The sequence below is a fragment of the Falco punctatus genome (assembly GCF_963210335.1).
Source record: "Falco punctatus genome assembly, chromosome: 8".
Classification (NCBI taxonomy): domain Eukaryota; kingdom Metazoa; phylum Chordata; class Aves; order Falconiformes; family Falconidae; genus Falco; species Falco punctatus.
The window spans coordinates 47,824,056-47,851,843 of record NC_137588.1 but is presented as its reverse complement, the minus strand read 5'-3'; the positions used below and the strand labels follow the sequence as shown (position 1 = coordinate 47,851,843).

At 36.9% G+C, this 27,788-nt stretch overlaps 1 protein-coding gene across 2 annotated transcripts in view; it reads left to right on the top strand.

Moving 5' to 3' along the window:
• Positions 1-27,788, top strand: part of DOCK2 (dedicator of cytokinesis 2) — a 197,745-nt gene that overhangs the window by 165,789 nt on the left and 4,168 nt on the right. For both annotated transcript variants that reach the window (XM_080399958.1, XM_080399959.1), the window contains exons 35-49: positions 788-944; positions 2,124-2,164; positions 3,558-3,648; positions 4,755-4,874; positions 6,550-6,639; positions 7,933-8,037; positions 10,195-10,336; positions 12,090-12,171; positions 15,977-16,061; positions 17,597-17,683; positions 18,002-18,178; positions 19,552-19,635; positions 22,686-22,823; positions 25,016-25,143; positions 26,862-27,042. In XM_080399958.1, coding sequence (XP_080256084.1) covers positions 788-944; positions 2,124-2,164; positions 3,558-3,648; positions 4,755-4,874; positions 6,550-6,639; positions 7,933-8,037; positions 10,195-10,336; positions 12,090-12,171; positions 15,977-16,061; positions 17,597-17,683; positions 18,002-18,178; positions 19,552-19,635; positions 22,686-22,823; positions 25,016-25,143; positions 26,862-27,042 — 1,708 coding nt within the window. The remainder of the gene's footprint in view (positions 1-787; positions 945-2,123; positions 2,165-3,557; positions 3,649-4,754; positions 4,875-6,549; positions 6,640-7,932; positions 8,038-10,194; positions 10,337-12,089; positions 12,172-15,976; positions 16,062-17,596; positions 17,684-18,001; positions 18,179-19,551; positions 19,636-22,685; positions 22,824-25,015; positions 25,144-26,861; positions 27,043-27,788) is intronic.

Below are 27,788 nucleotides of genomic sequence, written 5' to 3'. Positions count from 1 at the left end.
GGAAACAAACTCTTAAGCAAAGAAAGAAAATAATCCTTAATGAGATGCTGGTAATCATTTGATAATGTTTAAACAGCTAAGCTTTGAAACCAGGGCTATGATAGTAATGTGAAATACCTACTCCTAAATCACTTCAGCACTTTATAGAAACAGCATACACTAATACCTTGTTAATGTAAATTGGAATCCGATGATGATGTATAAAACTTATTTTCCTGTATTTTTATGAAAAGAGGGCTACCTGCTTTTTTTAATCTGCAGAAAGTTTATTGTTTGGATTTGCCTATTTCTTAAGAGCAAATGTTGAGATCTTGTTAGTGAATGTATCTTCTGACCTAAATTTTGACCTAAAATTCTAGTTTATGCTACTTCGAACTTTCTACTCACATGTAACTGTACAAAGACAAGAAAATAATTGTTGCATGCATTTTATGTTGCACAGTTACAGAGGAAAGGGAGGTGTGATGTTCATTGCAACAGTGTGGCATTCCAGGGACTTGAGTTAGTTGCACCACTGACACAGGTTTCTCCATTCTGAAATTGTAGGTATACCCTTGAATTTGAAGACATTTTCAAACAGGAAAAGTCAAGTTTTCATTTTTTTGCTTTGATTTATATCCCATCTGTCTTCTGCATATCTAAATTACCAACCCACAAAGGGAATTTTCAGAGCATTTTGCAGTTGCTTTAGCTCTAATTCAGTATTTGCCTTCAGGTCCAAACAATTTTTCATCTAATGGGGCACTAATTTTCACAGTATTGTAAAAACCTTTTTGTGTGTTTGCAGCCTTACAGAGTGTGCATGTCAGTATCCTGGCATTTCTAAATTGGTTGAAAGTTTTGTCAGCCTAGTTAAAGGCCTCCTGGAGAAACTGCTGGATTACCGAACGGTGATGAATGACGAAAGCAAGGACAATCGCATGAGCTGCACTGTGAACTTACTGGTATGTTCTCTCTTGTAATTCTTGTGTGAGAAAGGGGAAGAGCTTTAGAATCCATTTACTAACAATGAAGATAAATCCTCCTGGGGACAGTGCTCAATACTGATTTAAACTCTGAGGCGTGAGATTTTTGTATTTATTTGCATGGACATAATTCGTATGAGATTTTCATATTTATTTGCATGCATAATCAAGAAAGCAATGTCCACTCAGTTCTTTGGTTTTGTTTGTATGTTTTATCCACTTCGATTTCGTGGATAAGTAAGGAAGTCTACTGCTCATGCACCTTGACCTTTTGATAGGCTTAACATAACAGCAGGCTTTTGCCAGAGGCAAGTTTTGCATGAGGAACTAAGCCACTTGCTGCTTTAGCAACTCAACAATTATTTTCTTTGAATCTGGGATAGAAACCTGCAAGCTACACTGGCAGTAAGGTGCCAAGAAGATCTGAGTCTCTGATCTGGTTGTAGGCCACCCTGTTGGGGTTTTTTTATTCCTGTTTTGTAATGAGGATATCACATACAGAAATTTCTCCACCAGGAAATTCCTCTAAGCTGAAGAGGAACCTTTATCAACTTTAAAGGCTGGAAAAAGAACATGGTTAATATTCATTGTGCTCACATCCTCTCTGTTCCTCAGTAATCATAGAATTGCTGCACAATGTGGTATCAATTCCTGCAAGTCTTCAGGACACAATTCTTGTCATACATTCTGCACAGCCTTAGGAACTTGGATACCTACAGAAGTGTTATGATGAAAAAAATGAGCTTTATTCCTGGAATTAGCCCTTTTAGAGGTGTTGCACAACAGTATTACAGATAAACTTCAATAAATACCAGCTGATTTCCTGGCCATCAAGTGTAACCAGAGCATGTATTTATAATGTTAATGCATTTGGATAACTGTATTTTCCTCTTCTAAGGCAGAAAAACTTTCACTAATGATCTCATTAGTGAACCAGAAGAAGTGTATATAGATATGTATAATAATATCACATACTAATAACTAATTAAAATATTAATTGTAGTAGTAGTGCTAGGTTTACAGTGAAGATAGTCTGTAAATAATGCATTCCTTAGGCTGCCCAAATAGAAAGAAAAGCAAAACCTCAGCATATATATTTTTATTTTGTGTTTTAATAAAAGACATTGGGAGATAACTTTTAAATGTTTGTGTCCCTAGAATTTCTACAAGGACATTAACCGTGAAGAGATGTATATCAGGTATGGCAGTTGTTCTATTGGATCTGTTTTGGAGAGGGCAATAATATTGTTATAAATTCTTGTTTTATTGTACTTTGATGTCTGTTGTAACCCTGGCCTCATTTATATTCTTACTCCATTGTTTACTTAGCATTCAGTGATTTGGAATCTATCATATATATTCAGCAGCAGCATTTTTTTCCCCAAGAACCAACTTTGAGTTGATCAAATAATTCAATGTTCATTGTCTATTGTTCGAAATAAAGAAAATTCAGATTGATTTGAGGTTTGATGGAGGGGTGTATCATGCATTTAGAATGGCAGAAAAAAAACTTTCAAGTTTTGTAGAATTGTTCAGCCTGCCAAGTCTCTTTGAATATGCAACACTACGTGCAATGCAGAATTACTAGTAAAGCATTTTTCTGTAAGAGCTATAGCTACGCTGGCAAATTCTTTCAGATGTGACATGGCCTCTTATTGTCTCCAAGAGTTTTGCATATGAGCTGCAGCAAGTCTTGCTGTTCAAAAGTTCACTATTTCCTGCCTCTCCTCTCATTCTGCAAAATCTGCAGAACCACCTGTGCCTCAGCCAGTGCAGGACAAAGGCCAGAATCTCAGCTAAAATAAGCACTGAAGGTGGGTCAGAGCTAAAACTGGAGCTATGAGCTGGAGTAACCAGGGAGAAACAATGCTCCCTCGGTGGGCATTGCTGAGGGGGACACATTTTCAGTTGGGTTGACAACTGGGAACAGTAAAGCCTTGAACTGCTACAGCAACGTGTCCGAGTTCCCGTGTCAAAACTCCTGTTGTGTGTAAAAAGATGGGATGCGCTGCTTCTTTTTGGCTGCTGCAAAAGATGTGACTTGAGTCACATGATGGTAAATGGTTGTGCTGGTAGCAGCAGTGCTGCCCTTGGGATCAAGGACAACACCAGCAATGCATAATTTCCAACAACTCTTCTGCCCTTGCATCGTCTCTCTGGGATGGTATTGTCCGTGTTCTCCTTTACCTTGCGTTACCTGTTGCGTGTGCATCTATCTACACAAGTGTGTACATGCAACTGAGAAGTGCTACAGAGAAAGGCAGCTGTATCTACTAACAGTCCAGAGATCGTGACTCAGAGCTCTGACTTAGGCTTCCTCTTCCTCCTGGAGGGGGAGCTAACAGCAGTTCGCGGAAGGTCACCTCTTTCTCTTCCTTTTGAGCACAACGTTTCAGCATACAAAGACAGCACAGAAACGTCTGAACAAATGCACAGAGCTTTAACCCCTCCCAGAGTGTCCTTGAAGACTCTTCGGGTAGTGACTGCGTGGAATCCGTGAAGTTTCCATTGCAGAGTTTATCTAGAACTTTTTTGACACAGTATTCCCATCATGTCAATATCTAGTGTAATTCCTGTTCTCTCCTCTAACAGATATTTGTATAAATTGCGAGATCTTCATTTAGATTGTGAGAATTACACAGAAGCAGCATATACCCTTCTACTCCATACGTGGCTCTTGAAGGTTAGATTTTCTAAATTCAATACATAAATCATCTTGTGCAATTTTCAAATTTATAAAGTAAAACCTGATTGTCTTAATCTCTGATTTACTGCATATTAGTTATTTTCCATAGGGATATTCAAGTTTCTACTTAAAAATACTGCTGTGGTTCATACAAAATTAACATTAATTATTGAAGTGGTGTTCTTAATAGGTAATTAAAAGCTACATATTTATAAAACTAAATTGCTTCCAAATTGGTAGCAAAAATAGTTTTACTTTATAGTGAGAACATTATGTGCGAATTCTGAAGCCATTTAACTTCCAGGTCGTTTTCATTGTGCTAATTTCTTACTAACCCAAACATAACCATGATGAAAATGAAATACAATTTTTCCCAGCTACCATAGGGAAAGATCTGACTTTCTACTTTAAATAATATGAATCATTCTGCCAAGTTATGTTTGCTTTCTTTTGTAGCTAGTAGTTATTTTTTGCTACAATTAACACTTATTCTCATTGTAACTTACATTATTGATAGAAATGGTCAGTAAGATGCATTTCCATTTCAAAGGAAAATTCAAAGTCTAAATATTCTTCAGCAAAAACTTGAGATTTCTTGTGGAATTTGTTTTAGTGCAGAACCATACAAATTTGGTTTTTCACAGTGCTATTTTTCTTAAACTTAACTTTTCTGATCGTACAAAAATATGAGGTATATTGTATGTATTGGTATAGGTATATGGTATAGACAAAGTTGATAATATATGCTGATATTTTTAAAAAAGTCAAAACCATATCAGTCAAGCCGACACCACTGAAATAAAATTAACTCATTTTCTCACATAGATTTTTATCTAAAATTTTTGGGTGGTGGGCAGGAAGGAGCACAGCTTTTTAAAATGTTATATGTAGTCCTGGTTATCACATGAAATACAGCACTTGTTTGAAGAGGTAATGAAAACATTCCCAGTGCCTTACCCAGTTTCTTTGTGAAAGGGTAAAAAAGACAGGAAAAAACCCACCTCGAAGTTCCCAAGGGACTGAACCTTGGGGGAGGAGGGGATGTGCGTGTGAAATGTTGAACTCTAAAATAATTTTGTTTTTTAACGTGTTTTTATTCTCAGTGGTCAGATGAACAGTGTGCACCCCAAGTCATGTCAACAGAGTTCCAGTGTTCACAGACCTATCGACACTTGAAAGAGAATTTGTATGAGAAGATTATAGACTACTTTGACAAAGGAAAGGTAGGTCTGTAGAGTTCTTCCCCCTGCCAAATCTCTTTTTTTACTGTGTTGCTTTGTATGGCAGTTATTTAATGAATGTGCTCTGTATAAAGTGTTTGTGTAGGAAATCCTCTTTGAAATGTGGGTCGAGTAAAAATTGTGTCCTGAATGCTTATTCACAGCATATATCAGTTCTATATGAATATACTCTTTAAATAACCGTATTCACAAAGAAAGATGGCTAATGTTTATAGTGGTCACAAGCTTCTCTGTGAGGCAGTAATAAAATAATATAAAATGTTGAATGCACTTTCCTTTACCAGGAAAAGAATATGGACTACACAGACTGCATTCCAAACCATTCAGTCATTATCTCCCAAAAATCCAGACAGTCCAAAATGGACATATTTCATTCACAGAAGTCTGAGAATTGCATCCCAAACTTAAAATGTATTAGTCTGATGCTCAGTATCTGCATTTTGTTCAGCTTTAAAAAAAAAAAAAAAAAAAATCTTAATAAAATGGCAGTAGAGCTCAGAGTTTTGGAAATAAAGCAAGGGACTAGAAAGCAGGGGAAAATTCTGCAGTGCTGGATAATTAGCCTTATGACCCAGTAATGCCTTTAAGTCATTATGTCTCATTCAGCTGTAGCCAGAAGTATGAACAGGGAAGGCAATTAATTACTGCTTTTTGCAAAATAAAGGCATAACTCCCCCATGAAAGTCCGTGCTATAATTCAGAGGGTAGAAAGTATTTGCTTCACCTTCAACTGAGAAGCGGTTTTGTTGTTGGCATGTGAAAGAATTACAATGTAGGAGTCCCTACCCACTGTTTCAGAAAAATAAAATCCTCCTGATTTCTGACCTACTCAGCATTCAGGTTCCCCTCAGATCCATCAGAGAGAGTTCGCAGGCAGCTGGACAAAGCTCTGGGGTTCAGAACTATCCAGCCGAGGGTACGTGGCACCATGTAAAAATGGTCATAATGCATGTGGCCACTGGTAGGGAATTATGCCTGAAAACCCCCTTTTGTCTTCTTTATTCTGAATAGAAGAGAAGACTGACAGAATTTGAGAAATACCCTCAAGAGAGGGAATTTCTCTCTGTTTTAAGACCACTTCTGTGCTGCACAGTTTAAGTGCCTATAGCAGATGAGAAAAAATGTCCTAATCTTTCCTATGCAGCTCTGTAATTAAGTTGTGTGGAAAGAAACAAGCTGCTGCTCTGAGCAAGTGGCAATTTAAATCTTGTACATTTTTAGCTGACTAGGAGAGCTGTCATATGCAAGGTTACCTATGGTTATGTATGCTTGTGTTGGTTTTAAGGAGAGGCAGGTGTCAATCTCCTCCTGCACAGCTCCGATGCTTGGGGTATATTCTGGATACTTGCACCTTCATGATTTACCCTTCTTTTTTATGTATCTGAAAGGTCAGGTGATTTTTTATTATCTTACTATAAGAATAAAGTAGGTTTACTTATTCCTTCCTATAATGAACCATAAAACACTTTTATTTTTTACATTAATCTGCTTTCCTGAAGTTTATGATTGCCTTGAGTCTTCCATTCTAAATGTGCTGTTAATAAATGACTGCAATTTAAAGAGAGCATAATCAATAAAACTGTAGTTAAAAAGTGACACATTAAAAACTTGTTTGTTGGTACTGGATTTACTTTTTGAATATGTGATTGCATTGCAGATGTGGGAAGAAGCCATATCTTTATGCAAAGAACTTGCAGAGCAATATGAAAAGGAAGTTTTTGACTATGAACTTCTAAGTCAAAACCTGGTAAGATTTGAAGACCTGCAGGTCTTCAAATTACTTCAGTTGCAGAAATTACTACTTTTGAGCTATCAAGCGATAAAGCTGCTTATGAAATTGTCTACAGTTGATTTTAATTCATTTGTCAGGGTTGCTGTTTTCTTGTAGCAATCCAGTGGTAGAGATTCATAACGAACTGTTAAAGTTGTGGACATCTGAGATATTTTGAAACTTGTATAGATGAAAGAAACATTCTCAGTGCAATTTAAAGACCATGTATAAAAGAAATATAACAGGTTTTTGAGGCCTTTTTACTGCTTTGGGGTAGAAAAAGCACCTGGATGTATTTTTTTCCTTGAAATTTTTCTTTCAATTTTAGGAACTCGAATCTCGACAAGCCTAAAGAATTCTGTCCTTATCAGGGACTGGGGAAGTAATATGGCACAAGGAATTAGAACTAGGTCCAAAGGCTAGAAGGAAGACTAAATATTCAATTATTCGTTTTCATTATAATTTAATTAATTAGAAAAAATCCCCAACCCACATACTTTCTTTTTTTCCTACCCCCAAGATTCCACACTTGCATGATCTTTAACAAACATTTAGGGCTCATTCCATAGATATCCCTGATTCTTCCAGAAAGAAACCTTAAGTATCAAAACCTTATGTTTCTTAACAGTGTTGTGTATAAAGACAGCTTCTTTTCCTCGCAATAAATTCTGCTTTTATCATAAACTAAAAGATAGACAATTTTTTTGCCAATTTCATTTAAGTTGCAGTGTTGCATGTCTCATAACAAAGCAAATAAAAACAGTAAAGCTAAATTACACTTAGTATTTTACAGAAGACGTTATTCTAAGCCCTTTACATGGCATGTCTTTAGTGTAGCACTAGGGTGAAAGTTTGAGTTGATCCATACCTCAGAAAACATTTGAGGAAGGGAGTTTTTCCAAATGTATTATTTCAGTAATGTCATCAGTTGAGTGTTTAAAGTGTAGAGTGTCAAGTACAAATTTGGTGTTTGCTTTTTTTTCTTTTCATGCTAGTAAATTAAGGTTTAGACTGATTCAGAGGTCAAACAATTAAAGTTGAAGCCACACACATTTATTTAACTATGTATTATATTTGCATATCAATGTAAACAATATTTAATTGTACCACAGCAGTGTCATGTGCACAGTGATTATCGGTATAGCTTATGAACCAGTAATGGATAGCTCTTGCATATCCACTGATAGCTGTAGTACTGCTGTAGAAGTTTAAAAATAAATGGGGGGACAAACTCTAAAGAGAAGTAATTGCAGTTGGTTTTGCTTTCAGATTCAACAAGCAAAATTCTATGAAAACATCATGAAAATTCTGAGACCTAAACCAGACTATTTTGCTGTTGGTTATTATGGCCAAGGATTCCCCACATTTCTAAGGGTAAATCTGTTTAAATTCTTACTTGTTTCATCTATTTTCATATGCTTCTAAAAATATGAGTGTACTTTAATGCAAGTGAGTTTCTGGGGATATTTGCCATGAAATTAGTTTTGCTTGGATGCAGGACTGTCATCAAAATGTGAATTATTACTTGTAAGAATATGCATGAAATGTTTTCAGATGTGTTTAAGTCAATTCTTTCCTTAGTTTGATGGTGGAAACTAGAAGAAATATTAGGTGCAGCAATATGATGTAATTTGGTATGGGTAGCTCTATTGGTACATATTTCTCAGATGAGTCCCCACACAGGTTATTGATAACTAGTAGAATGTCATTAATTAACTTGTGTTCAAATTAGAACCAAAATTCTGTTTCACATGAGGTTGATATTTTTAGTGGACCTTATAATGAACTGACAAGAGTTTCAGATTTTTATTGCCTCTCAGCTACAATTGAAATACTTTATGAATATGGAAACAGCATATTTTTCAGACCAATGCACTCCATAGCCAAATATTGTATGTTTAACAGTAGGAAATAGTGGATAAGTACGGTAGGGAAGAGTGCAATATAGAGCAGGTGTGTAGTGACACTGACCTGGTAGATATTCCCTGCTTACCTGATAAACAGGTTCCTGGGTTGGAGTTGACAGTTTTGTTTTCTAGCCCTTCATGGATTGTTCTATTGTGAATTTCATAGAACCATAGAATGGTTTGGGCTGGATGAATTTGTCAGTTGCTTTCTGAACTGATGCTCTCCAGAATATACTGTGGCCTCACAGTATACAACTGTGTGTGTTAGAGATGGACTGTTGCCCTTTTTTGTCATCTGATCATTTCTCTACACTAGTTCTTACAAAGAGACTGAACAGTTGTTCTTTAATCACCTTCCTTGTACCATTCATGATGTAATGTTCCTTAAAGTCTTGGTTTGTCCAAACATTGCTTCCACAGCAACCATTCCATACGTTTTAACATCCCAGTTCCCTTGCTGCCCATTTCCTAGTTCATGAGATGGTAGGACAAGTGCACATAGTACTTGAAATGTGGATATACTATGAATTTTTTCAGTGCAATGCTGATGTTTGTTCTGTTTTCCTCGCAATGACTGAATTTCAGATTGCTTTTTTGATCTCTAATATGCATTGAGCTGACATGTTCATACCAACTGTCTTGTCTTACTCTAAGTTTTTTTCCTGAACAGTAACAGCTAGTTGATATCTTAAGACAATTATGATATTTTTGAACTGTTTTCATTAAACAGACCTCTATACACTGAATCTACTCTGTTTTCTTTACTTTTCTCCATTTTTTACTACCGTGGGAGAAATTAAGAATCCAAAGGGTCTGTTTCTTCAAGAAACCCGCCAAATGCAGGAATTAATGCACAACTGTCTTTTACTTAATTTTTTAAAGTTCATTGCTTTATTTTAACCACTGTAGTGCATGTCTTCAGAGCATAAAACTAACCTGAATATTTTATGTTTTCTTGTAGAAAAATATAATCTTTCCTACATACTACAATTAATGTGGTAGCTTTCCTTATATTTGAAAAGCAATGAAAGACCTCTTTCTGCCACTTTTAAAGGCCAATGTTGCCTTGAAAACATTAGGAAAATAGTGAAATGATATGCTAATATTACACCAAAGGAAACATGAACCTTTTGTTTCTGGTAATTATAGAAGTATCCTGTTAAGTGTGGCAAACTGAACCACAAATGAGCACATTGGGGGTTACTGTATTGTGAATGAGGACATTTCATCATACCAAGGAGAAGGAGCAGGCAGAGGAAAGCTGTGAAACCTGAATCCAGAATGTATTTGAAAGCAAATCCTTTTACTTGACAAACAAGAAGAAAAGGAATTTCAGTACTTTTCTTACCTTCCATTCTGATTTTATTCTGCTGTACAGGAGCATCCTCAGTGGTGATGCCACTTTATCTTCATTCATTCTAAAGCAGGGTTTCTGGAGAGTCAGTGCTGCGTTCCTGCACCTGGTCAAAATGGTGTCTTGCTTTATAGCTAATAAATATTCCAAAACCAGTAACACTCATTACAAAATTTGGAGACGCCACTGTCTTTGTACTGATGAACACGCATTTATAACTTCTGCCTCAGCATCATACAGCCCAAGAAATCAGCTGTTTATTCTTTGCAGAATAAAGTATTCATCTATCGTGGGAAGGAGTATGAGAGGAGAGAAGATTTCCAGACACAGCTGATGACTCAATTTCCCAGTGCAGAGAAGATGAACACCACCTCAGCCCCTGGAGAGGATGTGAAAAACTCTCCTGGTCAATGTATCCTCAAACACATGGGAAATCACAGAGTGAAGGCGGGTGGGGGAAACCTTGTTTTTAGCAAGAGTTTTATCTGTGTGGAGCAGTCATTTCCTAAAAAAGATGAAGGTTTATTAATGTGGCAGCTCAGTTTGCAGTTTTTCTTACATGCCCTGCATGTCTTTTTTAATTTGTTCATAAGATGTTTGCGTCTGGTTTATGTTTGTGTCTGTTTTTCTCACAGTTCTACGGAGTATGTCTCTTTCAGTCATCATAGAATCATAGAATCATTTAGGTTGGAAAAGATTAAGGCTGAGTCCAACCATAAATGTAGCCCACCACTAAACCATTTCCCTAAGTGGCATGTCAACACATCTTTTAAATACCTCCAGGGGTGGTTCCCTGGGCAGCCTGTTCCAGTGCTCGACAGCCATTTCAGCGAAGTTCATATGTGGTTTTACCTTTATTTTCTTCAAATGGCAAAATGAGTGATGAACATTCAAATGTGCTGTTTAAAGCAACAAATTGGCTGTTACCTCACATTTTTAGCTGTTGTGTCTTGATATCAAATCCACGTCTTCCTTGAACATTGTTCTGACTGGCACTGCACTTGAGTACCATCTGTATTTCTTGGCAATATAAATATGTCACTCTCAGAAAGTTTCCTAGGAAATTAACTCATAAAGATTGTTGGCCACCTTTTGGAATGTTCTAAATTATCTTTAGAAGTACTCTTCACAGTTGCTTACACGCTTTATTTTCATGTTCTCCTTTAAATTATTAGTGGCTGAGCAGATATGAGATCACCTTGTTGTATCAGACATATTTTTTTCACTTTTTTCACATTTTCATCATTTTCCTTTATCAATTTTCGAGGTAACATTGTAACACTTCACTTGGTCTCTTGAGTCTGTTCTGATGGAAGCTGCTGGAGGAGAAAAGGAATACTGCTTTCTCTTCACACTGTTGGGACTGAAGCAGAGAGTATTATAGACTTGTCTAAAGAAGTGCATTAAGCTTAAGAGCCAAGCCCTCATAAATCTGTCTTGTGTCTTAGCTAATTTTGTTTTTGAGATCATATGCTTCAGTCCTTTCTTAGAGTTTGCTTAAGTCTATTTGCAACAAACAGGAGATATGCACTACTGAGGCACTTAAGAAAAAGCTACAGAACCTTAACCAGGGGCATGAGTCTTAAATATACTGAAATATCTAAGAATATGATGTATTTACATAGAAATACAGTGCTTGGATTTCAAAAATAACACTTCCATAGAAAAAGGAAATCTCAAGTAAAAGGACTGCTCAATTACAGATTTCAAAGATAAAATGCTAAACATCATGACATTATGTATGCCTGAAGTGAAATAGTGAAACTGTTAATGTCAGATATTGTTAATGTCATTTTTGTAAGTTGGCTGGGCTTTAAAATTTAGTGAATGATTCAGTGTGATAAATTCAGCTACAGATATTCGAATTCAGTAAATACTAGAAATATGCAGTTCAAAATTAATATTTATATATATATATACACTAATTACTGCTGGCAAAACTTGTCCTTTTTTGGCCAAGGAAGCTCCACAAATGAAACTCTGAACCCTGCAGATTTTTCATCAGGAAAATGTTATTATTATTGTTGGTTTTGTTATTGTTATTAATTATTGGTTTCATTATTATCATCATCATTGTTACCATTATTATTATTTTAATTTCCTCATAAGCCTACAGTATTTCATCCTGATAGTTAATACCATGCCCTTAACTTTCATAATTTCAGACATCCAGTGTTTTACAGTGCAACCAGTCCTAGAGGAGCAACCTAGATTCAAAAATAAGGCAGTACCTGACCAAATTATAAAGTGAGTAAATTCCTGTAAATAGATAATATAATAAAAATCAGTCCTTATTCCTAAACTGACAGACAACCATTATTTTTTGAACTCAGTCATTTGCCAGTGAATCTTAGAGCTTTTACTGTCTTATTTACTGACTTCTGTATTCCCTGGGAATTTCATGAAAGAACATCTACCCATATACTACTTAAGGAACAGCATAACCAGCAACCCTGGTTACAGGGAGGGGAGGTGGAATCCATGCTTTGGGTCCAAGTTATTGAGTTTTAAATACAGCTTCTTATGCAAATGATGGAAATAGGGGTCTTAGAGGTGACTAGCAGTATGAGAGTGGTTGAGTTGAAGGTTCTTGTACAACAGAATGTTACGATTTAACTTGCCAAGCGCAAAAGATGTGGTGGCAAAATGGCTTCCATTGGTACTATGGTCAAGATTTTGTAAAGGAGTAAAGGAAATTAATTGTCCAAAGTATTCTGAGAACAGACTGGCAAACAATTCCAAACTTGTAACCCAGTGTAGAACTGGCAGAACTTAGTACATGCTCCTAATTAATTGTTCTGACTACAAGTGTGGAAAGTGATGGTTCCTTCTAATAGTTGATGCCCAAACTGCATACAGTACCTACTGGAATATTGGCTGAATTAAGGCTTGTGAGATCTTTGGCTCCAAATCCATAATCCATCAATATATAAAGGGAGATTATAGAAAAGATGGAGAAAGACTTTTTGTCAAGGTCTGTACTGACAGGATGGAAGGCAGTGTTTTTAAATGGAGAGAGGGGAGATTTAGATTGGATGTAAGGAAGACATTCTTTACTATGAAGGTGTTGAGATACTGGAAGAAGTTGCCCAAAGGAGCTGTGGGTGCCCCATCCTTGGAAGGGTTCAAGGCCCGGTTGGATGGGGCTTTGAGCAACCTGGTCTAGTGAAAGGTGGCCATGCCCACGACAAGGCAATTGGAACGAGGTGATCTTTAAAGGTTCCTTCCAACCCAAACCATTCTGTGATGTATATGGTTGCAAACATGGTCAGTAAAAGCCGTTGCTTATCACTAACACCTGAATGAAAAAATTCAAGATAGTATTTGTTAGCTTGTAACTTAAGGACAGCACATAGGTACAAGCACCATCAATTAAGGCAGGCCGTGGTTTCTCCCTGTTCTTGTCAGTGCCTTGTGAAAGCACCACATATGACTGTATCTCCCTAACCGAAACTGGTGTAAAAGAGGCATCTCAAGCTAAAATGTCTCTAGGTAAACTGAGGCACCTGTCTTTTTAATGCAAGACAGGCTTTGGAATGCCTCCACACTTCAACAAACAAACACTCAGACCAAAACCTTTGGCTGTCCAAAAAGAGAATGAAGATAGAAGGCTTCTTTTTGTCAGCCAGGTTCATTTCTAACTCTTCCACAGCTGGATTCAAACCAGATGTCACCTTTGTCTGCAGACTTTTCTCTACAATTTTTACTGAAATTGTGGTTGATTGAGTGGAAAAAGAAGAATCACCTCCCCATGTACCCCAAAATAAATAAAACAGATACATAGCACAGGACTTGTACTACAAGATTAAAAAAAAAAAAAAAAACAAAAAACAAACAAAAAAAAAAAAACAACAAAAAAAACCCCACCAAAAAAAAAACCCCAGTGAAATAAAAAAATTATGAACTGTTGTCCCAATTTCAACTTGAATTCATTTTAAAGCCAGTAACTTGAAAGACAGCTTATAAATCTGGTCCTGTTTGACTAGTTTCAGTGCAGTGCCAGCCACATTTTGAGCTTGTAAAAGTTTTATTTAGCAGTGTTCCACATAAGTACAATCTCTTGTCATACAGGAGCTATGTAATTGTTTGTCTCAGCTGCAGAATTCAGCCAAACTGCTGATTTCATCTGGTCTTAGAGATTTTATGAGTGTACTTTACTGTGCATTTAATTGTTAGTTACATTAGTCAATGACAATACATTTATTCTATCAACAAGCTTCAAAATACCTGTCCTTTCAGATGGAACTGTATAAAGTTATCTGACTCAGTATGGCAGTATGTAACACTTTCTTTATTGATGAAGATAATCTTAGTAGCTTGGATCATAAATTATAGGTTCCTATGAACTAATACAACAGAAGTTTCCTTAGCTCAACAGTTTGGTGTCTCTCCCTTTGTTTGTTTCCCTAGGCTTCCAAAACATGGCTTGGTTTTACTGTAAGATATTTCTGAGAAATTTTTCTTTTCCTCTGCAAAATTAGCTTTCACTTAATATGGCTTTAAATTTAATCCATCTTTCAAACAGAAACCAAAAATCAAAATGAAAGAATTTTCTAGGGACAGCAAAATACTAAGCCAAAAGTGTGCAAATTCTGTTCTTTCAAGTCAGCCAGTGCTAAAAGATGAGTAGATATGAGTTTTGTGGAATTATCATAGAATCATTTAGGTTGGAAAAGACCTTTGAGATCATCATGTCCAACCATTAACCCAGCACTGCCAAGTCCACCACTAAACCCTGTCCCTAAGTGCCACATCTATATGTCTTTTAAACACCTCCAGGGATGGTGATTCCTCCACCTCCCTGGGCAGCCTGTTCCAGAGCATGACCACCCTTTTGGTGAAGAAACTTTTCCTAATACCCAACCTAAACCTCCCCTGATGTGACTAGAGTCTGTTTCCTCTTGTCCCGTCACTTGTTCTCTGGGAAAAGAGATGAACCCCCCCATGCCTACAGGGAGCGATAAGGTCCCCCCGGAGCCTTCTCCAGACTAAACCCCCCCAGTTCCCCCCGCCGCCCCTCCCAGCACTTGTGCCCCAGCCCCTTCCCCAGCCCCGTGCCCGGCTCTGGACACGCTCCAGCCCCTCCATGTCCCTCTGGCCGTGAGGGGCCCAAACCCGAACCCAGGGTTGGAGGGGCGGCCTCACCAGTGCCGAGCACAGGGGGACGGGCACTGCCCTGGCCCTGCTGGCCACGCTGTCCCGGCTACGAGCCAGGGTGCTGCTGGCCTCCTTGGCCACCCGGGCACACTGCTGGCTCATGCCCAGCTGGCCACCAGCCCCCCCAGCCCCTTCCCCGCCGGGCAGTTCCCAGCCCCCTGCCCCAGCCCGCAGCGCTGGGGGGGCTGTTGTGATCCAAGTGCAGGACCCAGCCCTGAGCCTGGTTGAACCAAAATATGTGCTCACAATGACTGAGAATGATTTATTAGCTACATGGAATAGACCATAACTTGAATTTGCAATATATTCTTTACATTGATGTCCTTCTCTACAAGTATTTATATATATTTTCTTATCTATCACAAGAAATTATTATTATAATGGCTTCAAATGTTTAGTTTATTCAATACCTATTGTTCTGCATTGTGAGCAGAATTGTTAGATGTGATTAAACTGATTTGGCATGCACCGTGAGTGAAAAAAACACAGCAGGTGAACATATCTGCTCTATTCAGTCAGTTATTTTTAACAAAACATACTCCTTTGGTATGCCATTATAAAGCATGCCACAGCAAGAATATATGGAAGTAAAAATCTTTTCTTGACCTTCTTCTGTAGGTTTTAACGTTAATCTGGAAGTTCTGAAATTTATGCCTGGAAATTATACCCCATTACAAGCTGAAGCTTAATAATTGTAAAATACTGTGTGATGACACTGATTTATAGATAAAGTAGTTGTCTCCTGAGTTCTCAGTGAAATGCTTTTTTTCTGACTGGAAAATTTGGTTTTAATTAAAAACTCAAGTGAATCAAAATGAAATATTTCACTGTGATAACAAGTTCCATAAATTTCTGAGTTCTGTATTTTACAATAGTCTTTTTTTAAATCTTTTAGTTTTTATAAGTCCAACAATGTGCACCGATTCCACTACTCAAGACCAGTCAGAAAAGGATCTGTTGACCCTGAAAATGAATTTGCTGTAAGTAAATGAACGATAGGGTGATGGTTGCAGTTCTGGTAGCTGTGACTGACATTTACTCTAGATCCTTTCTTAGTCTTGGAATACTCGTTACAGACATCCTACCTCTAGGGTCTGGTTCCAAAAAAGAAAAAAAGCAAGATTTCTCTATTTTAGCACTACTCCTGTGCGCTCAGTGATACATCACTGTGCCAGTTGCAGGTAAACATTATTTAGTTAAGTATGTTCAACACATTCGTGTTAAGCAGTAACATTTTCTGGCGCAGATTTTCATTATGAAACAAGATGACATCTAAATAAATATCAAATGGTTTGCCTCTTGTAGTTTACAATACTTTTGTTAGCTGCTAGTTTGGCAATGAGAGGTGTGTGTTGTCTGCTTTCATTAGTCCCATAAAAACTTGACAGACTAGAGTGCTACCTTTGTCACATTTATTCCTATGCCTAATGGTGTACTGCTAAGAAATAGTCTTCATTGTACAAATATTCTAGGAAATCTGCAATACCATAAATTATTTTTCCGTTTCATGCATAAAAATGTCTAAGTTACTTTATTTTCATTTTACAGATAGCTGATATTTTATAGTTTGTCATGAAAACATCCAGTCTTTATGGCTAAAGCTGTGCTCTTGGGATATTAGTTGGAGAAGCCATTTATTTTTAAAAATTTACAATTTCAGTCATGTGTGTGCTGATTAGTAGCGTCAACAGTTTCATGTAAGGAGCTTCTCACCTTTTGTTCAGCTAAATGCTTCAGATGCAAACTTTGCTCTGACATCCCAGGTTTGCACTGCATTATCAATACTCATGCTGCACATTGGCTTCCATTGCAAACTGTAGAGTTTTGAAACCATTTATGAATAAACCTTTAAATGGTTTTACAAAAATTAAATAGTTAATGATTTCATTGCTGATGACAATAGATAATACGCATGCTTACTTCAGATACGTGGAAAATGGGGATAGTTGGACTGTGTCTTCATTGCAATCATTGTTATGTTTCTCAGTACTGGCAGTTTAGGTCAACGGATACTGGTACAATAAGCAGCAGTAGTGTAAATGAACTAGTGGCATTTTAAAAGCCCAGCAGCTAGTCTTGTTTAAAGAGGAAAAATAAAGGGGGGGGGGGGGGGGAGAGAGAGAGAGAATGCTGGCAACTTATTATTGGGCTATCACTGCTTTTAATTGCAGAAATACATTTGGGAAGTAATTGGGTAGAAGTGAGAACGGGTCATTTAGTCATAGTCATTCAATCTGTGACGGCAAAAATAGGATTAGATACTAAAAGATTCAAGGGCAATTTTCTTTTTCCTCTGCTTTGTGCAGGCTTTGTGCCTAAAAATGACCTAATCTGAAATCGGAAAAATTATTTGTGCAAATTGCTGTGCTAGATTAATTTTGCAGTGTCCTTTCATGCAAAAGGGTTCATATGTTTTCCATCTACATTCTTTTCACTCTGATATTTCAGAAGGCAGAAAAGATTAAAGTTTAAATCCTGAAGTATAATTTTCTCTCTGCTATGTTTTTTTTAATAGTCTATGTGGATTGAGAGAACATCGTTTGTTACAGCATACAAACTTCCTGGAATTTTACGATGGTTTGAGGTTGTCTCCATGTCACAGGTGTGTATCACCATGCCAAGAACCTGTAAAACTTGTATCTATATGAATCCCCATGCACAAAATAGTTTTCAAATTTATCACACTTGTTATTTACTTATTTTTATGTATACAAAGCTATTATTACTTCTGTTTTACCTTTGTATTAATAGGATCAATATATTTTACATCTAATTTATAGTTTCAGGACTCAAGTCCTGAGAGAAATTAACAAGTCTCTGTTGGTTTGCTGAACTGTTGTTCATATATGTGAAATTTTATAAAACCAAAAATACCTTTTAATATGTTTATAAACCTTAAAAGTCTTTTGTTTCTTTATAGACTACGATTAGTCCTTTAGAGAATGCTATTGAAACGATGTCCATGACAAATGAAAAAATTTTGATGATGATTAACCAATACCAGAATGATGAGAACCTTCCTATTAATCCACTTTCTATGCTTCTGAACGGAATTGTTGATCCAGCTGTTATGGGTGGCTTTGCTAAATATGAGAAGGTAAGAACTTTTAAGTCAACGCAAAGAACATATTCAGATACATTATTTAATAATCCTCCCAGGTCCTTTGTTCAAACTGGCAGTGAAATATGGGCTGGGAATATGAAAGACATAACTCCACTGATAAAGAGATCCTCATATTGTGGTGACATTTGTCTCTGAAAGCAGAAACTACAGACTAGAGTAATTGAAGCTCAAAATTAATTACTGTGTTAAGGGTTTTCATATACACGTGAGACATGGTACCCCTTTTGTAATGAAATAGGTGCTCTCACATCAAAGAATTTGATCTGAATTAAATGAATCAAGTTTATCCTACAGTAGGTCTAGAGTATTCAGATGTGGGTTATCAACTAAGCTGTCATCAGGTTTTTCCAGTAACTGCAGCCATTCTGTATAGCAGGGTTTGTTGTTAAAAAATAGCAATACAAATAAAAACTGTTCTGGTAATACAACGAAAATGGAATGTCTTGAAGAACTGAACTGTAGAATATTTGTCCCAAAGGCTACCTTGTGAAGGTGGGGTGGGAGAGAAAGCTGGAATGTTAAAAGCTTATATAAATTTATACTCTAAATTACTAATTATTATATTTTGGGGATGAAAATAAACGTGGGGGTACCCCACAGCCGTGGAGCTCAATTATTTCTGCCTGCCATTTCCTTATGGAAAACACGTGCCATGCTCAAGTAGGCTCAGCATGTCAGACTCAGAGAGTGTTGAAAAGACCCCATATATATGCGTGTATACACATACATGCATAAATTATGTGTGGTAAGCATGGCATATTCTGGAGGAGTATGGCTTATGCTATGTTAGTCCTAAAATACCATTTTTTAGATATTTGGCAGTCATGGATATTGTTAGATACTATTTAGCTACATTCTTCTTTCATATCCAAGGGGGTGGGGGTGGTGGTGGATAAAACCTTTGGGCAGTGAAAGGCAGTGTGTATGCAGTTTCTGACTGCTTATCTACGACAGAGTTGAATTCCCTTATTGTATAACACTGGCTAATGTCAGTAAATAAGGTACTTGAATAAAACGATAATTTATCAGTGTAAATCATGATACTCCAAATTTGTGCCTTTTTCGTTTCAGTGCAAGCTTAATAAAACAGTAATCAGGTTTCATGGTAAGGGTCTCAAACTCAGAAGTGTTGGATAAAGACTGACTAAATTTGAACAAAAAAGAGCACCTCAGTTCTCAACTGATATAGTAAGGAATTATCACCAGCAGTATCTGGTTCAGGAGCATTTATATGTCTCTTATTTGATGACCAATATCACAGTCACAACCTAGAGTCAGTGGAGTAATCACTGCATTCTTTACCTGTCAAAGCGATGGACTGATTTTTTTTTTATTTTTTATCTAAGGCTTTCTTTACAGAAGAATATATCAGGGACCATCCAGAGGATCAAGAAAAGCTGAATAGACTCAAAGATCTAATTGCTTGGCAGGTAATTTCTTACTGAAAACAGTCATCTGAGGCTTCATCAGCTATTCCTTTTTTCTGTTCTTTTCTAGCAGGAGCAGGAGAACATAGCGCTTAGATGACTGTCATTTTTACCTTATTTTTTTTTACTGGTTGGTTTTGGGTTTTGTTTGATTTTCGTGTTTTGTTTTGGTGTGTTTTTTTATAGTTTCCCCAAAGCAGAGAGGGTTAGAAGGTTATGAAGATTATTATTACAAACTTCTTGTCTAGTTCTGGAATGAATTTGCGGGGTGGTTTTTGTTTTTTGGTTGGGTTTTTTTTGTTTGTTTGTTTGTTTGTTTGTTTTTTAATGGGACTCATAGTAAAATATTCTCTCAGGCTAAATCTTCCATTTTAGAGTATGTATAGTTGTAAATGACCATCTATTTATTATCCTATTTAGATATGAATAGTTTCCCTTAAGTAGGGAAAAGGACTTCGACCCTTTCAATTTTAATGTGCCTAAAAGGAAGCATGCATTCCATTACTAACACGCTAAGATGACTGGCAAAACACCACAGCAATAGTTCCTTACCCTCTGATGTAGTATGTGATAAAATATTCTTGGGGACCTAAGCAATGCTGTCCTTCAAGTTTTTTTTAAATCTGTGCCTAAACTGGAGAAATTGCTTAATTACAAAAATAACACCGTATTTCCTGAGGCATATATCATCATTATAGTATCTGTTAAGAGTTAGATGAAACACTACCCAAATCAGGGGAATTACCCATATATCTCCTTATGTCCCAGGGAAAATAGTTGACCAAAAAAGTACTTTGTAGAACACATAATTTGGTTTATCAGAACCCACATGTAGTGGGCTACATTTATGGTTAAAAGGGACAGGATTTCACACTCAAGTTGTGTATCTGGAGATAAAACTGACAGCGTGACAACAAGTCATAAGGTCTTCATGAACTTCTGGGAAAACAAGCACCTGCAAATATCAGATATTCTCTTGGGAAGTAACTCTTCCCTAGAGGTGGCTATTCACTGTTGCTGTGGGGGCGGGGGGGAGGGGCAAGGGGGAGGGGGACAGTTCTTGCATTAGATGCCCTGTCCCCCTGTCCCTGGAAACATTCAAGTCCAGGTTGGGTGGGCTCTGAGCAACCTGGTCTAGTTGCAGGTGTCCCAGCTCATTGCAGGGGGATGCACCAGGTGACCTGTAAAGGTCCCTTCCAACCCAATCTGTTTCATGACTCCATGATTCTGTCTCTGTTTTGTAGATGAGAGACAGCAAGAATTAACCATTTATTCCTCTCTCAGCCTTGAAATGAGTCTTCCAAATAGTTTTAATGCAATTTTTTATACTATTTTCTTAATGTGTTTGAAGCTTTTTCCTGTTTCATTTTGATTCATCTTAATTTGGTTATTAGTTTGAGTCACCAACCTTTACAACTTTCCTCTGCATTGTTGTCCACCACAGGCTCTGTATATGGTTGCTTTCTGACCATCAGAAGTACTCTGGATATAATGGTCTACTTATACAGACCATAATACCATCTGGCCTTAGGAAATAAAATGGTAATTTATGGCTATCTATCCCTGTAAGTCCCTCTAAAGAGGACAAACAGATCTGTCTGTACTAGAAGGGCTTTAATATCATGTTTTTAAAAGTTATATTGAAATTGAGCTTCCATAAAATATGATAAAGTCAGTGCGTGGATCGATATATACAGTGTTATAGTATTCATAGGGTCAGAACACAAAAAGGAAGCCCCAAACATTAATGCAACATCGCTAGAAGTCAATGGTAGAGCTGTTGGAAAAGGTCACAGGCAGAAGGTTGCTAAAAGTATGTTGCGTAAGTTTCATAAATCACCATCTTCAAAGACTGAAAAGTAATGCAATCTCTTTATATTTTAAAGAGAAGCAGTGCAAAAGTTTCTTGTTGTGAATACATTTATTATTAATTAAACAGCATTTCTAAGTGTGTTGTCCATTATCTTTAAAGATTAAGATCTGTCTTTTTTGCTTTTAACTGGATATTATTACACTAATATAGGAGCAAACGTGATAGTAGCAATGTAATAGGAAAGGAAAACATTGTAAGGAAGGGATTATAAGAGTAGTATTACCGTCATATTCACTTAATAATTTTTTTTCTTTTTTTTTTTTTATTTATTTGGTAAGCAAGGCATTTCTTCTGACAAAGGAGAAAGATTATTATTATTATTAAGAAATTAGAGGGAGATATTTAATGAACAGATAGACCTTTTCCTAACCTTTTTATCAGGTGTTAATCCTTTTAGGAAGTAAGTACCCATAACTGTACTTCTCCATCCCTCGCCCCAGTTTAAAAAATTACATTATGTACCTTCTTTTAATTCTAGTAGGAAGAATCAGAGGTCTTAACCCCTTTGGCTACTTGTCACTGATCCCAGCCTAAAGGATGAGTGGCAAAAAAAGAGAAGTGCAGGGGTAAAACTGAGCAAAGTCAGCCTGGTTAGTGCAAGCTGCTTCTGTTCATGGCTTGAGTTGTTCATTTTTCGTATTGAAGCATTAATTTATAAAGGAGAAAGGAAAAGGACACCTTCAGTAACCAGATACTAACATATTAAATTGCTGCAGCAATTGTCGAAGTGATCACATGATTAAGCCCCCAGTAGATTGATTCGAACCTTTTCCAGTCACTTAATCTTCCATTTGAAAGTGAAGTTAAAACTGTCTGCCTGGAGTCCGCTGGGCAGGCACTTTCATAAGCGGGTGGGCCAGTAGTCTAAGAATTTTTTAAACTCTCACATGGTGCGTTTATTCTCATAAGGGATTAACATTAAAATACATTGAAGAGAGAAAGCGGTCACTATAAGGCAGCCAACATTCTTCAAAAATGGACTAAGAAAGCCCATTTTTCAAGAGCCTTTCCATCTTGTAGATTCTGCTAAAATCTGAGATCAACCAACAAATCTTTTTTGCAAATCACAGTAGGAGTTTTGCAGTTGACTTAGCAGATACTGTAGATGGAGCTTGAGGGGTTGTTAGACTGTTTAATATTCTCTTTATTTATTTTTTTTTCTTTTTCCCCCCTCTTTAAGATACCTTTCCTTGGGGCTGGAATTAAAATTCATGAAAGAAGAGTTTCTGATAATCTTCGTCCTTTCCATGACCGTATGGAGGAATGTTTCAAGCATTTAAAAGTCAAAGTGGAAAAACAGTATGGAACCAGAGAATTGGTACTGCTCTCCTTTTAACCTCTGCTGCAATTTCTCTTTACTTAATACGCACCTTGTTCTTCTAAACGAAAGCACATAGTAAACTTTTGTTGCCTGTGGGTTTTCTTGTGATCTGAAGGTAGTAGGGCCTGAGTTTTATAGTCAAGGAGTTGATTCATTTCTCTGACTTATCAAATATTCCTCATTCTGGAAGATTTGTAGTGTTTTATTATGTCTATTAAAAGTTGCAATTCTTTTCTGCCTTATTAAGGAAGTGAAAGCAAATTCTCATGTTTCTTCTCTTTGTAATTTTTCTTAGTGGCTTAGGGCTTTGATCTGCAATTGATGTCTCCCTGTGCTAGCCACTTCCAGCTGTGTTGTGAAGTAAAACCTACCATGTGTATAATACCATAAATATTAGTTGAGACCAAACTGCAATATATGGGAATTGAAGGATAGCTTCTAAACACAAACTCTCCAGACAATTCTTGAATAAAATAGTCTATCTGAGCTTCTGCAGGCTAGCAACAATGATGTTTTGTTTTGTGATTAAACACCAGTTACTTTTGAAATTCTTTTATGTTGTTGCTTTGAGCATTGATAATTTTATAAATGGATTTATTTCTCTTGTCATAGAAGAAACAGCTAGTTTTGAACCTCAGTTTTGGATATCGTGTTGTGTTACACACCTATATGATGAAAATTTTATGTATTTATTTCAGTATGTTTTCCTTACTTTCAGTCCCATGCCACCATCCTTGCAATACTAAAGAGGCTGTAATCCACAATTAGCAATCATGCCTAACATTTGAACCCCTCAGCACTCTTACAGATCAGCGCTTAAAACCCCCACTACTTAAAACTGCCATTATACCATGTTTGACTCCCTGGTGGCTGGCCTGAGCTTTTTTATTAACAGAAAAGGAGGAGGGGAAAAAAAAAAAAAGAAGTTATGCTGCTGTTGTGTCTTTATTACAAGATTCTGGCCATTCAAAGGATAAGCAGCATGTAAACTCATTGCAAAACACTTCAAAATAATTCTTGCAACTACAAATTTTTCCAAGTTCTCTGCTAGATATCAGTCTTGGTGAGCAATGACATCAGAAGCAAAGTATCTGGGAATTTGGCATATGGAATTACACACAATTGTTTAATATTTTCTGGATAATAACAAAAACCTGTGCTTTAATATGAAATACTTTTTTAAAGTTGCTCACATGTTTTTTATAGGATAGAAATTGAAGTAGGCTGGAAAAGTAGTTTATGGTATGCATACACTGGGAAATTCTCAAAAACCTTCCTTGTGTCATGACACTGTGATGAGCTAACTAGGGGGAGGCATACCCATCCCAGGAAGTAATTGAACAGAAAAAGAGAGGTTTTAGATCCCAGAAGTCTCCCCTGAAGAAAGAAAACAGTTCTAGAATTAGCCAAGAAATGCGATCCTTGTCGCCACCTTGTTAACAAGAGTAACAGAAAAGCATTTGAAAATAAGTCAGATTGTTTCAGTTAACTTTGTCCCAGGCTGCAAGGCCTGAATAACCATCAACGCTAAGCTGAATACTTTCAGTGTGATAGCTAAATCTTCTTCAAGAAGATTTGGAGTGTCACATCCTTTTCCTCCTTCCACTGCAGAAGGTGTTGACCTCAGGCTTTGCAGAGAGAGGTGCTGCAGCCTATATGGCATTGTGCAACATGGATACCTGATGACCTAGAGAATCCTTCTGTTCCTCCTGGCTAGCTATTAAGGAAATATTAATTTTCTCCAAAGGTTGCAAACATATAGTTAAAAAAGGATATATTAACATGTAAAGATGGCAGAAGCTGATCTATTGAAGATGGAGCAGGATTAGCGTCTTGGAGCAAGGACTAACTAAATCTATTTGCCCAAGCAAGTACTTCAATGGTGTGCCTCAGGTCTGTTCAAAATAAGATCAGCAGACACTGTTTCTCTTGATTTCTTTTTCAAACATACAGTTAATTATGTCAGTTGTAGTCTATTTAGCTACTCACTGTATCATTGAGTTTGGGAGGCCATAGAGTAAGAGTGCATGCCGACAGAAGACACAATCACAGTAATTAATGGTAGTAAACAACTGCTTTCATGCCAAATGTTAAAACATCTGTGCCATCTTCAAGACCTAATGAAAAGGGATGAATTAGGTTCACACAAAGTTGTTTGGTAGAACATGTTTCTCCTTTCCATCCTATAGCCAGATTTTGACGACAAGAGAGTGGGACGGCCAAGATCAATGCTGAGATCCTACCGTCAGCTATCAGTTATTTCACTGACGTCCATGAATTCGGACTGCAGTACTCCAAATAAAATTGCTTCAGAAAGGTTGGTTATGAATACAAAACAAATTTTCTTTCAGACCTGGTTTCTTAGTAGTTTCATGGAATGAAACTAAAAGATTTAAAAAAAGGCATTCAAGCACAAAGACCACTAGCAGTCTCTTCAGACTATGCCAACATTATTTTTAACTGTAGCTATTACTTCCTCCAGGCTTAAAGCTACAGTATTTCAACCTTAACAGACAAAATATACTCAAATTTCACTGAAAAAAGTGGCATTTCATTTTCATAAACCAAGTATTTTAAGATGCAAATGACAGTTCAAAAAATACAAAGATCTGGGGGTTTTGCAAGTTTTTCTTTTAACTTAATTAGCATCTTTTTGCTTCTAAAAATTGGAAAGGAAGAGGACAGCCTTTACAAACTTACAAGTAAGGAGGTGGGACATACCGGTAAAGTCTGTTGTAATGTGAAATACTTTGCCTAATATGCTTTAACTGCAGCACTGGGAAACATAGAGACTTTTAAGTTTGAGAGAACATTTATAGGTATATTGACTAGCTTTTTCATCCACAAATGGTTTTGGTCACTTTATAAATTATCCTTGGGACACTTAGGACTTCTTCCCAAACAAGGTGCATATAAAATTCATCTTGGTGGCCACTGTTCTTTAAACATCTGATCTTCCTTTTTGAGTAGTTCACTTTTAAAAATTAAATAGTCCAAAGGTGTGTAACTAACTTGGAAGTGTTTCTTCTTAAGATATCCCTGTATATTGCATGCTTGACTGTCAGTTCATTGTTTTTTTACTTAATTTTTCTGAGATGTCTAACAAAGATATGTAGTATCATACATTATGAGGTGTCCCAGGCTGCTCTTCCTGCCCCCCAGCTTCCACCCAGGACAGGAAGGCTGAGCTGTGTCACATCTGCCAGCCCCACGTCTCTAGTAAAGCAGGACACCTCCTGTGGAACCAGCCAACATTTAACCAGCTCAGTCATGCTCCTATTTTTAGTTCTTATGACGCTCATTTGTTTCTAGGAAACATGGGTCAACAAATCCACCATACTACTTGATTTATCAATTTTTATGTTGCAAAATAAGTTCAGCCTCATGTTCAATAGGCTAATTACACCAGCAAAGAAGAGAATAAAGCCAGCACCTATTTAATATTTTTTATTTGGTGGGGGTTTTTGGTTTGGTTTTGGTTGTTTTTGTTTTGGTTTCGTTGTTGTTTTAAATGAAAAAATAGCCCATTTCTTAAACTGTAAAAACTAGAGGAAGACAGAAGGGAGATTTTATTATTTTTTTTAATCCCTGTGTATACACATTGTTGTCCAATATGGTGAAATAAATAGGAGGATGCATTTAAAACACGACAATAAATAGTAATACTCTGTTCTACTGTTTTCAACAACCAAAATAGCATGTTTTCTTCCAGCACCAGCACCACACATAAACTTGCCATATGAGCTCTAACTGTTTAGTTTAGGTTCTTATGCTAATGCACAAATCTTTAAAAAGGGTTTTTCACTCCTGTTAATATTTTACATTCTTTGCAATGTTTTAAGGTGACATTATACCTCCTGAAGGCATCTTATACCTGAAGGTATCTACAGTTGCCAGCAATGGTTTGCAAGGCTGCATCGAAAGTCAAAGGAATAGATGACCTGCATTTATATTTAATGGGGAAATGACATCAGAATACCAGTGGCTTTTAAAATCCCACTCAGCAACTTGTACTTTTTTCTTTTGCTCCTGCAGCTTTGATCTGGAAGTAGTGCTACCAAAGCAAGTAAAAGCAGAATCAGAGGAGACTGCTCCGCAAATTAATCCTCACCCTGAAGTAAAGATGAGAAGGTCCAAAAAAAGAACAAAAAGAAGCAGTGTGGTGTTTGCTGATGAGAAGACAGCACCTGATATTTCTATCTCTGACATGAAATGTGTATGTCACTGAAGTAGCCTTTTATAATCCCTAAAAAAAAAGACATTACTCCTTTGCTTAGGAAAAAGATACCATAAAGAATGCCAGCTTGCCATAAAGGGGAATATGCAGGATGCAGAGATTATCTGCCCTGTCGTAAATGAAACCTGCTGCAAGATGCTGAAGAGGAAACAAATCAGTGGCAAAATCAGAACATCTCCACTTGTTTATGATGACAGATAATATAGCCCTGAAACTGCAAATTCTGAAACTTGGTTAGCTTCAAATGGAGTACTGTACTGGGAGGGTTAAGCTAGCTTTCCTGTGGAGAGGCAATTGACTGTGCTGACATTCCATGGCAGCTCCTTGCAGTCAGGGCTATTTCAAAAGTGATGAGCCTTGTACATTTTGTACCTTGTTGTGGAACATGCAGCTGTTAGGAAATTGCAAGATTGCAAACAGCGCTCCTTAAACGGTGCCAGACTGAAGTTTGGAAGCACTGGCATCTCTCGCTCCATAGATCATCTGAGTGCTTTTATTGCACTGCTAGATCATTAGAATGACTTATATAACTGACATTGAGGTTTGATGGGAGGTTTTCTGGGGGTACTTAAATTCTCAGGAGACTTTTCTTCTTTTAGTATAAAAAGAAATAATAATAAAAAATAATTGAAAGATGTCCTTTGATATACAAGCCCTATCTAAATTAAAATGCGAGGCAATAATAGAATGAAAAAAAAATGGAGGAATTGTCAAAGGCCAAGTGA